At 34.1% G+C, this 14925-nt stretch overlaps 1 protein-coding gene across 2 annotated transcripts in view; it reads right to left on the reverse strand.

Moving 5' to 3' along the window:
* The window catches only part of qsox1 (quiescin Q6 sulfhydryl oxidase 1), a 65876-nt gene that overhangs the window by 50189 nt on the left and 762 nt on the right, over nucleotides 1-14925 (reverse strand). For both annotated transcript variants that reach the window (XR_015496730.1, NM_001128364.1), the window contains 5 exon segments: nucleotides 11835-11935; nucleotides 9210-9258; nucleotides 6111-6213; nucleotides 5464-5554; nucleotides 5052-5197 (listed from right to left, as the gene is read on the reverse strand). Coding sequence is in view for 1 of the 2 variants with exons in the window: in NM_001128364.1 (NP_001121836.1) it covers nucleotides 5052-5197; nucleotides 5464-5554; nucleotides 6111-6213; nucleotides 9210-9258; nucleotides 11835-11935 (490 nt within the window). In the remaining variant the exon portion in view is untranslated.

The following is a 14925-nucleotide window of genomic DNA, read 5'->3' on the forward strand; positions in this document are numbered from 1 at the left end:
CATTAGTGAACTACATTACAGATAAGATTCAAAAATCTTTAGTTTTTATTAATAATGTTATCATGAATTTAAACATTAAAAACACCTCTTTATTTTAATAATATATGAGACAATACTATTTAACAGAACTGGGATGAGATGAACATCTGTATATTTATTATAACAAACAAATATTAATCAATATTAACAAATAATTTGCTCTTTAATTGCTATTGATTATATAAACTAGTGCTGGACAAAGATTATTCGCATTCAAAATAATAATAATCATATATATAGTTTAAAACATTAAACGGTGCCTTTAATTTAGAAATAAAACCTTGTGTTGAATTAGCTATTTGTGGTGTACCAGAGCACAAAATATCATTGACAAACATAGAAAAAAATGTTATCGCCTTTGCTACTTTGTTAGCAAAGAGAAGAATACTAATTGAGTAGAAATCAGCAGCTTTAACTAAAGCTTTAATGTGAATGTGTGATCTGATTTTATATTTGAAATGAGAGAAAATTTCATTTTTAATGAAAGAATATGTCCAAAAAAAAATGTACGAGACATGACAACCTATTATCACATTTTTTGAAAAAAAAATAATGAAGACTCCCTTTTAACGGATTTATATAAAGAAATCTGTTCAAACAGGTTTAAATGTGATCACCAATATGGTTTGGTTTATTGATTAGGTAATTATTTATTTGAATTATTTTCACAATTGATATTGTATAACTGTAAATGTATACAATACTGTAAAGTTTATTTTTAATTTATAATTTTTAATTTTTGAATTCACACACACACACACACGCACGCACACGCACACACACACAAAGCAAGATATAAATATATAAACAATTTTGCTACATAGATATTAAAATTTGTATCATATGCACATATATTTTACATGTAAATATAAAGAAAAGTATTTTGTCTAATAAACATGCATGCCTGTGTGTAAAATGTATGTTTATATAGTTATATTGATGTTTATATAATAAACATACACAGTACACACACTTTAATTATGTCAAAACAAACTTTGGATGTAATTAATCTTTGTCCAGCGCTAGTATTAATCATTGTTAACTAATGAACAAATGAACAAATGAACTTTATCTTACTATTTGTTTTTAAACACTCCTACTAGTCAACTTCTATTTTACGTTTTAATAAGTGACTGTAGATGACTGAGACAAAACGAAGAAAAAAAATGACATCGTAATTAAAACCCTTCTAAAGAATTCTTGAAAATAATATTTAATACAATAATAGTCACGTCTTCCTCCTCAAAAAAACTGAAATATGCCTAGGAATGCAGTGTGGCTGATAAGTATGCTTACTCCTACATCTCTCTTCTGCTGTTTTCCACCATCATCCATTAACCCCTCACTCTCTCTCTCTCTCTCTCTCTCTCTCTCTCTCTCTCTCTCTCTCTCTCTCTCTCTCTCTCTCTCTCTCCTCAGATGAACAGATGGTAGGTGTGTCACACTGATGAGATGTCATTACTGATCATTACCCTCTCCGATAACCCTGGCAATCAAACAATAAACACCACTGCGCCTTTCTGAGTCTCCAGCACATGCAGACACACACTCTCTCATCTACCCAAGCTTCAATCAACCCTCTTCAGAGACACACGACCAAGCCGGATGTCCCTTGGGTCTGATGGCACGCTTCTGAGACCAGGAGATCCAAAAGATAGCGAGCACGTGTTTATTTTTATTTTTTGTGTGCATGCAACACAAGATCAATCACGCATTCAGACCTGACGGCGCGCCATCTGTTGCTCTGCAGTGCTGGGACTGTTTGGCAGGTGAAGCGCAGAAAAAAAGCACTATTGTTTTGGAGTAGAAGATTAAAACCCCCCTTAACATACACGCGCGCACTATCGAGGAGGATAGAAACAACATAAAACGACCATAAATCATTGCTCTTTAGCATTTGTCATCTAAAAAGCCCCACACCCGTGCCAAGTTATTTTTCTCAAATAAGCATAACAAAAGCAAGTAAACCTCTGATTTATGCTCCCGGTTAGAAATGATTATGAAAGCTCTGTGATCTTGAATAATTGTGCATATTCAAATGCTGTTGTCTCATTAACGTGGCCAGATGTTTCTACTGCAGTTGCTAATCATTGTAAAAGTGAAAAGAAGGAATCAGGTAAATGGTAAATGCTTTTATTATCGAACAGCGTAAAGCTCTCGCTCATGTTAATGTACTCTGAAAAAGAGATTGAAGGGGAAGCGTGTTATTTTGGAGCCTCCAGTGTTCTAATTTTATTTATTATTTTCAATTGTTTTGATCAAAAGCAGGACAAAATCAAGAAGTCAGGCTTCTAAAAAAGTCCTAGCACATCTCGCCTCAAAAAGGCACAATCTGATGTACTATTTTGTTCCATAAGATAACAGGGTTTCTGTAGGTTTCAACAAGTTAAATTTAAGACTTAAAGATGTTTTTAAGACCATTGTGAATGAAATTTTTGATTTATACAGGGCTAAATGCTTAGGATTTTTTTATATCCCAGTTGGAAAAGATTTTTACTTGCCCTATCAAAAAATCATTATAATATAATACATTTATTAATACAATAATAACAATAATTTAATAATAAACAATATCCAGGTCAGTATCCTTAGCAGTAAATAAATGGAGAACGTTTAAACAAATGTTACTGTAAGGAAAGTAATATGGTAAATAGAGTCAAAAATTTATTGAGATGGATTGTAGGTGATTGTACGAGTGGTAATGGACAGATTGAGCAGCTATATATATATATACATATATATACAAGTATATATATTCTCACACACACGTCAGATTTTTCCAATATCGCGCAACGCTTATATAAATCATTCAATTTAAGTTTGTAGAAATTTTGAAACGTCTCTATTTTAATAAACTGAGAGCTTTTGTTTTGAAACATTTTTTTATTTTAAAATAAGCCTAATAGACTTAAATTGAGTCTATTAATTCAGTTATCAGTTTAATAATTCTTCAGGGTAAGTCTTGTCAGGATTTTCTCAAATTGTTATGAACCCAGATATTAAGTCGATCTAAGCGAAGACATTTCTGTCCCTCCGATGAAAGTCACCCATAACAAATGTTCATTATGAGAGAAAAAAAGGAAACCATTTTAAATGAGTCTTCTGAACTAACACAACACAACAAATGTATTTAAAAGCTTTTAATTGACTATCAATCATCATCAAACAATATTTACAGCATTCAAACTTGGTCAAGAAAGCTGAACCATGCTTGCTTGATGTGTGAGAACCAATGAGGATCATTCTTGCATGTTTGAGGTTCAGCAAGAACAAATAAGATATTGTATGTTATCATGCATCAAGAAGATATGATTAAGCTTTTGTTTGTGTTTGCTGGTCAAATGTTTAAATGTGAATAAACGCCTATATTGAATCTGTTTATATGAATTAAACAAGGTGTGTCTTCAGAGGACTTAGATTTAACAGCTTCATATGACTTTATTTTTGCTCTCTTTAAAATTGCTTTAAGGCAGGGGTCACCAATCTCGGTCCTGGAGGGCCGGTGTCCCTGCAGGGTTTAGCTCCAACTTGCCTCAACACACCTGCCTGGATGTTTCAAGTATACCAAGTAAGACCTTGATTAACTTGTTCAGGTGTGTTTGATTAGGGTTGGAGATAAAATCTGCTGGACATCGGCCCTCCAGGAACAAGTTTGGTGACCACTGCTTTAAGGCAAGGGTCATCAAACTTGTTCCTGAGGGCTAGTGTCCTGCAGAGTTTAGCTCCACCTCTAATCAAGCAAACCCACCTGAACAAGCTAATCAAGGTCTTACTAGGTAGGTATACTTGAAACTTCCAGACAGGTGTGTTGCGGCTTGGAGTTACACTCTGCAGGGTCATTGGCGACCCCTGCTTTAAAGCATCAGTGATTTGGGTAAACAGACCTTGAGTTTAGGAAAAAATGAGGGTGAGTACAAAGCTATGCGAAGCGTCAAGATGCGCATCCATTTTTAAAATGTGCATAAAAAATATAGGAGCAAAACTGAGTAGGATAAGAAGAAATGTGCATGAACTACAATGAAAACACTTTTACCAAACAAATTTCAGTATGCGCATTTTTAAAAAAAAAGGTAATTCCGTCCTTACTTTCAAAATTTGGCAGTTAATCAGGAAGTGATGATTTTATTCTCTTTGACTTATTGGATGGAAACGCTGCTTTATTTGCAGGTCTTTGATATTCCAGTTTTGCACATACATTTAATTAACATTGATGGATGGAAACATAGTAAGGCTCTGGGATTTGGCCTAAAATCGAAATCTTGATTAATTGAACATTTTTACTTGATTAAGGTTAATGAACGATTATTTTATTTATTTATTTCACGTTTTTTTGCCGTCAGAGTTCACAGACAGGTTTTGTACAGTAAATATGCTCACATGTTAAGTGAGAGATTTCTGAATGAAAGGTGCATTCCTTGATTTTAAAAGGATTGAAGTAAACACACACTATCTATAATCTAGGATTATTTATTGAACATCAACGCTGAACAACTGAAATTAAAACACACATAGCCTAAAACGCGGCTTTCCATGCTGCCCACCACCACTACCAAATCTAACAATCATAAAGCTTGTGCAATGTGTCTTTGTGACGTGTAGTTAAATTTTTTGGAGAGGTGTGCGGGTATGCAAAGGCTGAGCCGGACTACAGCCTGCGCTTGGCAGAAGTATAATATCAGAATAATATAATAATATAAGAAGTATAAATCAGCCTTTACAGAGCAGGGTCACTTGATTACGGTAGGGAAAGTAATTGAAAGGGTCTGAATGTCAATTTCGATTACTTTTCGTTTAATCGTCCAGCCCGAAAACATAGCCAATTATAACAAAATCAGCATTTTGTGGCAAACGAACCTGTTTTTTAAGATAAGGCTGAACATCAGTCTTTTAACAATCAATCATGATTAATACCTGTAATACTTTTTAAACAAAAAATGTTGTCCTAAAAATGTCAATGACATCAGTTTGAAGTTTTATATCCGCTGTAGGACTGTATGAATGGAAAAACTTACACTTTAAGCCTAGTGATGTTTCCAGAGGAGTCGTACAGATAACAGGAAGGAAATTCAGTCACACCAAACCTGGACACCAAATTCGTCTCTGTGTCCAAAACCCTGCGCACAGCTATATTTTCATACTGCAACAAGTCCAATGTTACCTAAAAAAAAAAAAAAATACAAATTAAATACATATTTTGTACAGAAAAATCATAATCAACAAAAAAATTTAATTTAACAAAATAAGATAATTAACATAATATATAAATAAAAAAACAACAACATAAATTTCAAATTTTGAAAAGATGATTGGAAGAAATGCGTTCCATGCAAAATAATTCAAGCTTGGTGCATAAATTAGGAAATTTACATTTTTTTTTGTGTGTGAATTATTTCTCTAAATCAGCATTATGCAAATTGATCTCACCTCTCTTCCCACGTAAGACTTTTTATTCTCAAACACGAGAGCAAGATACTTCACATTGTTGGCCGGAAAGAAGTGGTGTACCTCTGCCTCACTGGGGAGAGAAAATTAATTAGATTCAAATAAGTTAATAAAATAAGTTAACAAAATCAATTAAACCAGTGTATAATAACAATAATTAAGCTTCTTTATTCATATCCTAAATACATCTGAGCGAGTCTTGAACTAAAAATATGTCTACTTAACTTTAACCGTTTAAGTTTAACTGTAACAAAATAGTTATTAGTCTAATGATTCTAAAATTTGAAACCAATCAAATACTTAAACTACAGTCCAACGTACTTTAGACATTTCTGTGCTTTTTAATCGCCTCTTTTATTTCCTGCCATGTTTTGTCAGACGCCTTTGAATGCAGAAATAAGAGTGATACACATCAAAGTTTTGGCGTGTCCTTTTCCTTCCTTGTTTGAGCGACCTTTTGAACACAGCAATGTTGACTAAAAGCACACAAAACTGACACGCTTACTGACTGCAACAAGCAATGCTATTTACACTACAGCACTGTTAAATCAACAGAAAGATGACATGGGTCTAGCTCCTTACATTTCTCAGTGCAAATATAAAAGGAAAGAAAGACATGGCATTCTAACCTAGCCGTCTCTAAAGGTGGACAAGCCGGCGGCCAAGCCTCGGTGTGTAGCTCCAAATTCTCAATAATGTATTGGCGAAGTCCTCTCACATCCCTTGAAAATCCTGTGTGAATGTTGAAAACAAGCTCATTCATAGAAAAAGGCAAAGTCGATACATATAAGATCTTGATTAGAAGACTAAAGTAAGAGTGGGTATTTAAAGGCAGAGTTCATCCAAAAGCTACAGTTATGACAGAAGGGATGCTTCTCATACAAAAAGATGAATTCATAACAGGGCTGTGTGATATGGCAAAAATGCTATCTCGATAATTATTGTCCATATTTAACGATAATGATATATATTTTAATATAAGTTTGTTAATGCTTGCATATTTAAAAGAGTACCTAAAAATGACTGAAGCCACAAAAATTAGAGGATTCATTAATAACGTACCATATTTTCAGCTGATAAATTTTTGGTGGCTAAAAATTCAGTGCATCTCTAATATCAACACACTTCTAAATTCCCATCGCTGTACATTTCTACTGTGTGATTGGCTTTTGAATCAATATAGAGTTCAATCGTCCAGAGCTTATCATTGTTATTGACATTAATTTTATCGCGATTAAATATAATACCGTTTATCGGCCCAGCCCTACTTCATAATAAGTATTATGGTAAGTAGTATTATGGCTCATAATAAGGATTATTTTAAAGATTATTTGAGATGAAGTTGTTCTATAAATAATTTAAATTTGTCACTTTGTCCTTGAAGTAGGGTTATAAATGTTCAGTAATGATTTTGAGATATACTATATTGAGAGATTTTTTTTAAATATATTATAATGGTTGTTTATTTTTAAGAAGTCAAGTAAAAAATGAACCTTTAAATTTTGGTATTTTCAAATACAACACTTTAAACAAACATTTAAAGCTAAAAATGGCTGAGGTTGAGATTATTTTCTCTATTTGCTTTTACGCTGCACTGTAAAACCCAACAGTCAACTTTATCAAATAAAATGAGTGTAGTTAACTTGAAATTGACTGAAAGTTAATTCTACTCATTTGAAAAGAGTTTTGAACTCAGGGTTGAGTTGGTAATGACTTTATTAAATCCTTCATTACTTCAACTTAAATGGAGTAAGTTTACAGTACTCATATGGATTAGTTTTTTACTTAAATGGTTTATAACAATGTGTTTGCTTAAACGGGTTGAATTACCTTAATTTTTTAGGTTTTACGGTGTGTAAATAAGGAAAAAAAAGTCACTGTGGTCTCACAATCAACTAAATTAAATTAACTATACCCAATGAGTTATTGAGTTTGACTACATGTGCAATTTATCTTTTTTGCCCAATCCTCGAACACCCTCTCCCTGGTCTGTTTCGTCTGAACAAGGTTAATACACTCCTTTTCATCCCTTTAAATTTTTATGAGCACACTCAACTTTTTAAAGTATCAAAAATATTTAGAAAATATAAAGTGACAGGTATGAAATAACACAAGGTATGCAGTCAATAAAGATAAAAAAAAATCTATGGTTTTTTTTTTTTTTTGTTGTAAACATGTGCAATATAGTTTGAAATTAAATCTTTTTATTTGTATTATATGGGATTTTTATTAACCCTTTAATTGCCCCACTAAGAAAAACACTTTTGAATAGCATTCCTTAACTCCTAGTGTCGTTAGTTAACACAATCAATGCATTTTTTTCCAACACATCACATAATTTCTAGAATATCAACCTCTACCAAATGTTTGATATGTCTGTTTATAGTAAAAGTACCAGACTTAATACATGTACTATAAAAATCTAAAAAATATGAAGTGTAAGACCATTTTTTAAAATAATCAAAATAAATCTCTTTTTATTACAAAATCACCTTTATTTTTTGAAGTATGCCATAAAATATTTTAGATTCTCATTTAACGAAATTTTATTCAAGTATAGTAGTGTAACAGGATTTTGTTTGATGTTTTTGTAAACCATCAGTGCTGTGTGTGTAAACCATTATTTAAAACGTATTTTAAACATTATATTAAATTCTTTAAATTACTTTACCAGTCATTATTTAAAATGGTCAAAATATGGTCAACCATTCGGCAAAGCAGGCAGTTACAGTAAATGGTTAGTCGATAGTTAATTTATTTTGCTGACTGGACTTTCAGGTAATTTGTCTGGATAATCAAATGTTAATATCAAATAATACATGGATAAATAATACAAATCCTTTGCTTTCATAGCTTCTAACTGCTTTCTAACAAGCTTCATCATGAAGTCTATGCATTTTGAACTCTTAAAGGGATAGTTTATACAAAAATCTAAATCAGTTAACTAGTTGTGAGTTGTTTTTTTTATACACAAAAATAGATATTCTACAGAAAGTGGAATCCACAATAGGAAAACAAAAGTGCTATGGACATGAATGGTTACAGACCTCCAACAGCCTTAAGAATATTATTTTTTGTTAAAAGAACAAGTCAAGGGTGAGTAAATTAAATAGTTTTCTTTCTTTTTTTTTTTTTCGTTTTTGGAACGCGTGTTGTGCAATATAGTCAAAAAAAAAATACACTTCTATATCTTTTGTAACCGATTTCAACAATGATTAAGCAAAATAATAGAAAATCTACTGCTTTCAAAACTTGAATTAAAGAAGCTTCTAACTGCATTCTAATAGGCTTTACCACAAAGTCAGTGCTTTTGGACTCTTAAAGAGATAGTTCACACAAATATGAAAAATAGGTAATCTTTTTCACACACTTGACTTGTTCCAAACAGGTTCTGTTGAACAAAACAATATATTCTGAAGAATGTCGAAAATCATAGTAGGAAAAGCAAATAAAACTGAAGTCAATGGTTCCCGGTTTTCAACATTCTTCAGAATTGACTTTGGGTGGATACATCTTTTTTGTTATTGTTGTGATGTTTTTAAAAAAAATGAGTGAAGTACGTGACAATGTCAGCTAATTTTATTTCAAATTAAATGAATTAAAACATCAACAATAAATATAGACAATAAATATTGCACTACCTGAGTAGCATAAGTAAACTAAATTCATTCATCAGTAAATAGTTTCTTCAAGGACACTAAAAATAAAGATAAAAGCAACATGTTTACCTCTGACCTCAAGCCCCCTGGACCCAATGCTTGAATAAGCATGGAAAAACTGAGGAAGACAGAAAGAGAACAATAAATGTGCTATACTTGAGACATAAACACCAGCTTCATCCCCACAGAGCCTCACTGACAGCTTTAGTCAACAGCTCCTCCTTTTACCTCCCTTAAAATTCATCAAAGCATTGGAAGAATTTCACTCGGTTCCTTCTGAAGAATGACCACTTTATTTTATGAGGCAAGAACTCAAAACTTTACTAACAAAATCCAGACATAAAATACCAAAACAGTAAAAGAACATAGAGTGGTGAATTTCAAGATGTTTCCCTGAAGAAAAGATGATAAATAAGGGACTGGAAAAACAGCTGAATGTTTATATGGAGAACAGACAAAGAACTGACAGATTCAGTTTCATCGGTTCGTCCTTCTGGCTTCAGCGCAGCCTATACCCATAGTGCATGACTGAACAAAGAACAGTTATTCAAGACTAAATTGGACTCATCTGTGTGGAAAAGTCCAACTATTGCACTCTTCATGACACATAAGCAGAATGAATTTCTGTGCAAACCATTTGTCTGAGGCAGCGGTAATTTACATTTACACACAATTTCTGCTTTTGTCTCATGAAAATGCATGAGTAAATGCAGTCTACAATTTCAAAGAAGATTTCATCACCTCTTCATTTACATTTGTTATCAGTTAGAGTACACATAGACATTTGTTAATAGATAACAATAATGTTAACTTCTCGTAAATGCAAATTTCTAATCAGCCAATCACATGGCAGCAACTCAATGCATTTAGGCGTGTAGACATGGTCAAGACGATCTGCTGCAGTACAAACTGAGCATCAGAATGGGGAAGAAAGGTGATTAAGGAGACTCCGTATGTGGCATCTTTGTTGGTGCCAGATGGGCTGGTCTGAGTACTTCAAAAACCGCTGATCTACTAAAGATTTTCACGCACAACCATCTCTAGGGTTTATAGAGAACGGTCCGAAATAGAGAAAATATCCAGTGAGAAGCAGTTCTGTGGATGCAAATGCTTTGTTGATGCCACACAGCCTTACCAAAATTTAACAATAGAAGACTGGAAAAACATTGCTTGGTCTGATGAGTCTCGATTTCTGCTGCTACATTCGGATGATCGGGTCAGAATTTGGCATCAACAACATGAAAGCTAAATCCATCCTGCCTTGTATCACCTGTTCAGGCTGGTGGTGGTGGAGTAATGGTGTGGGGGATATTTTCTTGGCACACTTTGGCACACTTGGCACACTAGTAAAAATTGAGCATATAGTGTCAACGACACAACCTACCTGAGTACTGTTGCTGACCATGTCCATCCCCTTATGACCACCGTGTAGCCATCTTCTGATGGCTACTTCCAGCAGGATAATGCACTACATCAGTCATCTCAAACTGGTTTCTTAAACATGACAATGAGTTCTCTGTACTCAAATGGCCTCCACACTCACCAGAACTCAGACCAATAGAGCACCTTTGGGATATGTTTGAACGGAAGATTCGCACCATGGATGTGCAGCCAACAAATCTGCTGCAACTGTGGAAAATCTCTGAGTAATATTTGCAGTACCTTTTTGAATGTATGCCTCAAAGGATTAAGGCATATCTGGAGGCAAAAGGGGTCCAACATGGTACTACTAAGGTGTACTTAATAAAGTGGCCAGTGAGTGTATGTAGCTAGCTTGCTTTCAGTTCAAAATATATTTTATTTACATTTCAGCTTGATCTTGAACGTTTTATTTATTCATTCAATTATTTCTTTTCGGATTAGTTCCTTTATCAATCAGGGGTCACCACAGAGGAATGAACCGCCAACTTATCCAGCATATGTTTTACGCAGCGGATGTCCTTCCAGCTGCAACCCATCATTGCGTGTTTTAATCATAGTTGTATAAAAATCTACATTTTGGAAAGTTTGGGCAAGCTTTTGTTTCTTTGTGTGATTTGTGTGCCTGCCAAGTCAAGCTGAATTATTTGTAGCAATTACAGTACTTTTCATTGTCACATGACTATTAAAAAAAATAAAAAATCTACCTAAAATGCTGATATGGCGCTCAATAAACATTTCTTTACAATGCTAAAAACATTTGTGATTCTTCAGCTTTTTGTAAAATATGTGACTTTGTTACGAACCCTTTTTATATCAAAACTAATTAATTCATAAAGGGAAACATGGTTTGCTTCTTAGGAGGGGGAGTCTCCGTATCATAAAGGGATAATTCACCTAAAAATGAAAATGTACTCTTATTTACTCAACCTCCAAACCTTTATGAGTTTCCTTTCTCTGTTGACTCAAAATGAGACATTTTGAAGCCAGCAACCATTGATTTTCAAAGAAGAAAAAATAAATACTAAGCAAGTTAATAATTACCAGTTTTATCATTTTGTTTTTGTTCAATTGTTTTTTGTTTTTTCGAAACTCAGGTTTGTGAACAGAACTTTAATTTATGGATGACCTGTTCCCTTAATCAGAATCTATAATAACAAAGAAACATTCAAAACACTTGTGGGTGTTAATACAGGAAAACAAATGTTAAAATGTGAACTATAAACAACCAAAACAACAGATAGAGTTGCACAGTTTTTAAATAAGGCACCCTACCTTAATAGACGGATATCCGGTGATGCCAAAATTGGTGCACACTTTTCTGTTGCTTTCATTAGCACAATCGATAGCAGCCAGATCCACAGCAGGCTTCCATTCTAAATCAGCAACAAAACACAGTTACGAAACTGAGTCAATGACCTGAATGGGGTCAACAGTGTTTGTGCAAATCAATTTCGGCATCATGGTTTTAAAAAGCCAATGAAATGACATGTCAAGTTTAAAGGCGCTGTTTGTCTGGCAAAACAAAAACATCACGTCTGTCTGTAAATTGTCACTGCCATGTCAAAGAGCGTCTGGTTCAATATGAACAAGCTAAAGTTTGTTTCTAATCAACCTTGCATTCACAATCACAACATTTGCTCCAATAACCTTTGGCAAAGGGGACTTCCAGGTGTCTAAAGACTCAGCAACAAAGCTTTTTTTGATGAAAAGTCAACCTACATCTTCAAAACCTCAAATCTAGAGCAACATATGTAGAAAAAATATGCATGCCCTTTAATGTGGTGGTGTTTGATAACCTAAATGAGTAGCCTACATTTCAGAAGGAGCCCTGTAAAGAGTGAAATAGACAGCTCAGTAGATCATTAAGCATGCTTAATAGGTAAAAAGCTGACTAGGAGCGTCTTTACACACTTACGGCCTTGTGCCTGCTCAAAATCCAGTGTAAGGTAAATGTTTTGCCTGTTCAGACTCACCTCAACTCCATTGTAACAATAAACAGTTGTAATTGCTGTGTATAAATCATTCCACTCTGAGCAGAATTAAACCGGCTAACTTGAGAAGTGCCACCTTTGCCACTACTTTGTGGTTAATTACATATGGTTTATTTTGAGACCTATGAGAAATTTACACTGTAAAGGCGGCACATAAACAACTATGAAGCGACATTTAGCTGTCTTTGGAAAGACTAGCTAATGCTGCTCAGATTAGTGTCATAAATATATTAACAAAGCAATTAGAAATGTATACTTTGATTCTAAAGGCTGAGGTGTCTAGATCATGCATAGTTTAGTCTACGCTTTTATGCAGCTTTGATTTCCACTGTAATCAAATTGAAAGATTTAGGGCTGCTCTGTGCCTGCTTAAAGTTCAAGGTAAATGGACAGCTTAGTTGTGTAAATGTATGCCACCTCTGAGCAGCATTTAAGTATTGGGTCACCCAAAAATTCAAACTTGGTTATTAATTACTCACCCTCATGTCATTTCAATCAACTGGGACATCGTACATAATCAAAACACAAATTAAGATATTTTAGATGAAATCCAAATTGAAGTAAAATTTGTTGTAGCCTATATTCACATATTGTTCAGTGACAACTTGTGATATGCTCCCTATATTGTTTACCATGGTACTTTGAATATTCGTCAAAAAATGCAACAATTACTTTCTTCATCTATGTCTTCCACATAAGGTCAGGGTGCGCATTTCCTATTAGCAATACAGTGACTCTAGTGACTCAAATACATCGTACTACCCATAGTAAATGAAGAAGATAAAGGTAACAGTTATATTTACAGTTTTTCAATATTTCCAAAGTAATTTTTACAGTTTATTGGCACACAAAAGTGTTCATGAAGCTTCATATAACCACTGAAGTCCCATGAAATGTTTTGACTGTTTCTGGTACTTTGAAAACCTCTGAATTGTTGGGGTCGATGGAGGATGGGGAAGCTCTCGGATTTTATCTATGATATCTTAATTTGTGTTCTGAAGATGAACGAAGGTCTCAGACCGACATGAGGATGAGTAATTACAGAACAAAACCTTCATTTTTGGGTGAAACAACCCTTTAAATTGTTTGTGTGAGATGTATACTTTGACAATAGAGGCTTAGATGATTCAAGAAGGCGAGGCTTTAATTTCTGTACACAGAACTGATTATGAAGAACAATGATGCTTTAAAGGGCACCTATTTACCCTTTTTTCAAGATTTAGGATTAGTCTTTTGTGTCTACAGAATGTGTCTGTAAAGTTTCAGCTCAAAACGCCCATCAGATTATTTATTATTCATTTCAGAATATTGAATTTTTCTGCTTTGAACATAATGTAGCTGTTTTTGTTGCCTGTGCCTTTAATGCTGGTTCTCCCCACCCACCGTTCCCATGTGCCTGTCAGAGTGTGCCTCAATCTCCACCTCGGCTGCGTCAGATAAACAGCACAGTGACAGACATGAAGTAGAAGCAGATCTCAACTTTTCCAATGATTATTTTATGTATTTGTTGTAGAGTTAACTCAAGCCTTTCTGCGGCAATGAGTCACACACAATGCTGTTACAAATTTCATGTGCACACACACAGACAGCAGACGCACACACGCGTTTAACTTTGCACTGTTTTTGCACGGCAAATGTGACAGGATACATGTTAAAATCCACTGCTGTATGGATATGTCATGTTAATGTACAAAATAAACCTGATTTAACGTCCACAAACCGGGCTTGAAGCGTCTTTTTTTATAATTGTTCTGACATGCGGCTGTGATGATAAAGATGGTAAAAATCGCTTTAAACTTTCGTTTTAAAAACGTTTTAAACTAGTGAAACTCATTCTTGATCACATTTGATGATAACTGATTATCACAGAGAGCTGAACAGATCTTTTAATCCTGGTGGTTTTGTGCACGCCCTGTGTTGTTGATATGATTATATGCATTACTTTGGAGACATGTTAATACACAGCTGTCAATCAAATTGGTGGGCAGAAAAAGCGCTCATTGCGATCTGCCTCAAAGTGGGAGGGATTTGGATCCTATTTTAACGTCAGAATATTAAAAAAGAGAGACTTATTGTCTTCATATCACTCCAATATGACTGTGGACACACTATGCACACAGTTCTGTCCAACAGCTTACAAAAGATGATTTTCTTCATAGATGTCCTTCAATTAAATGAGGTTTGCACCTGTCCATTGTCCACTAATCATACTGAAGGTGTCTTTACACAGTTAAGGCTGCAATGAGTCTGCTTAAAATCCAATGTCACAATTATGCCACATAGCTTATGCCTGCTCTGAACCACAAGATTAAAATAATAATGTCACCTTTAAGCAGCAAACGCCTAATGGCGTAAAGGAAATATGCCACCTT

The sequence above is a fragment of the Danio rerio genome, chromosome 8 (genome assembly GCF_052040795.2).
Source record: "Danio rerio strain M-AB ecotype USA chromosome 8, GRCz13ab, whole genome shotgun sequence".
Lineage (NCBI taxonomy): Eukaryota > Metazoa > Chordata > Actinopteri > Cypriniformes > Danionidae > Danio > Danio rerio.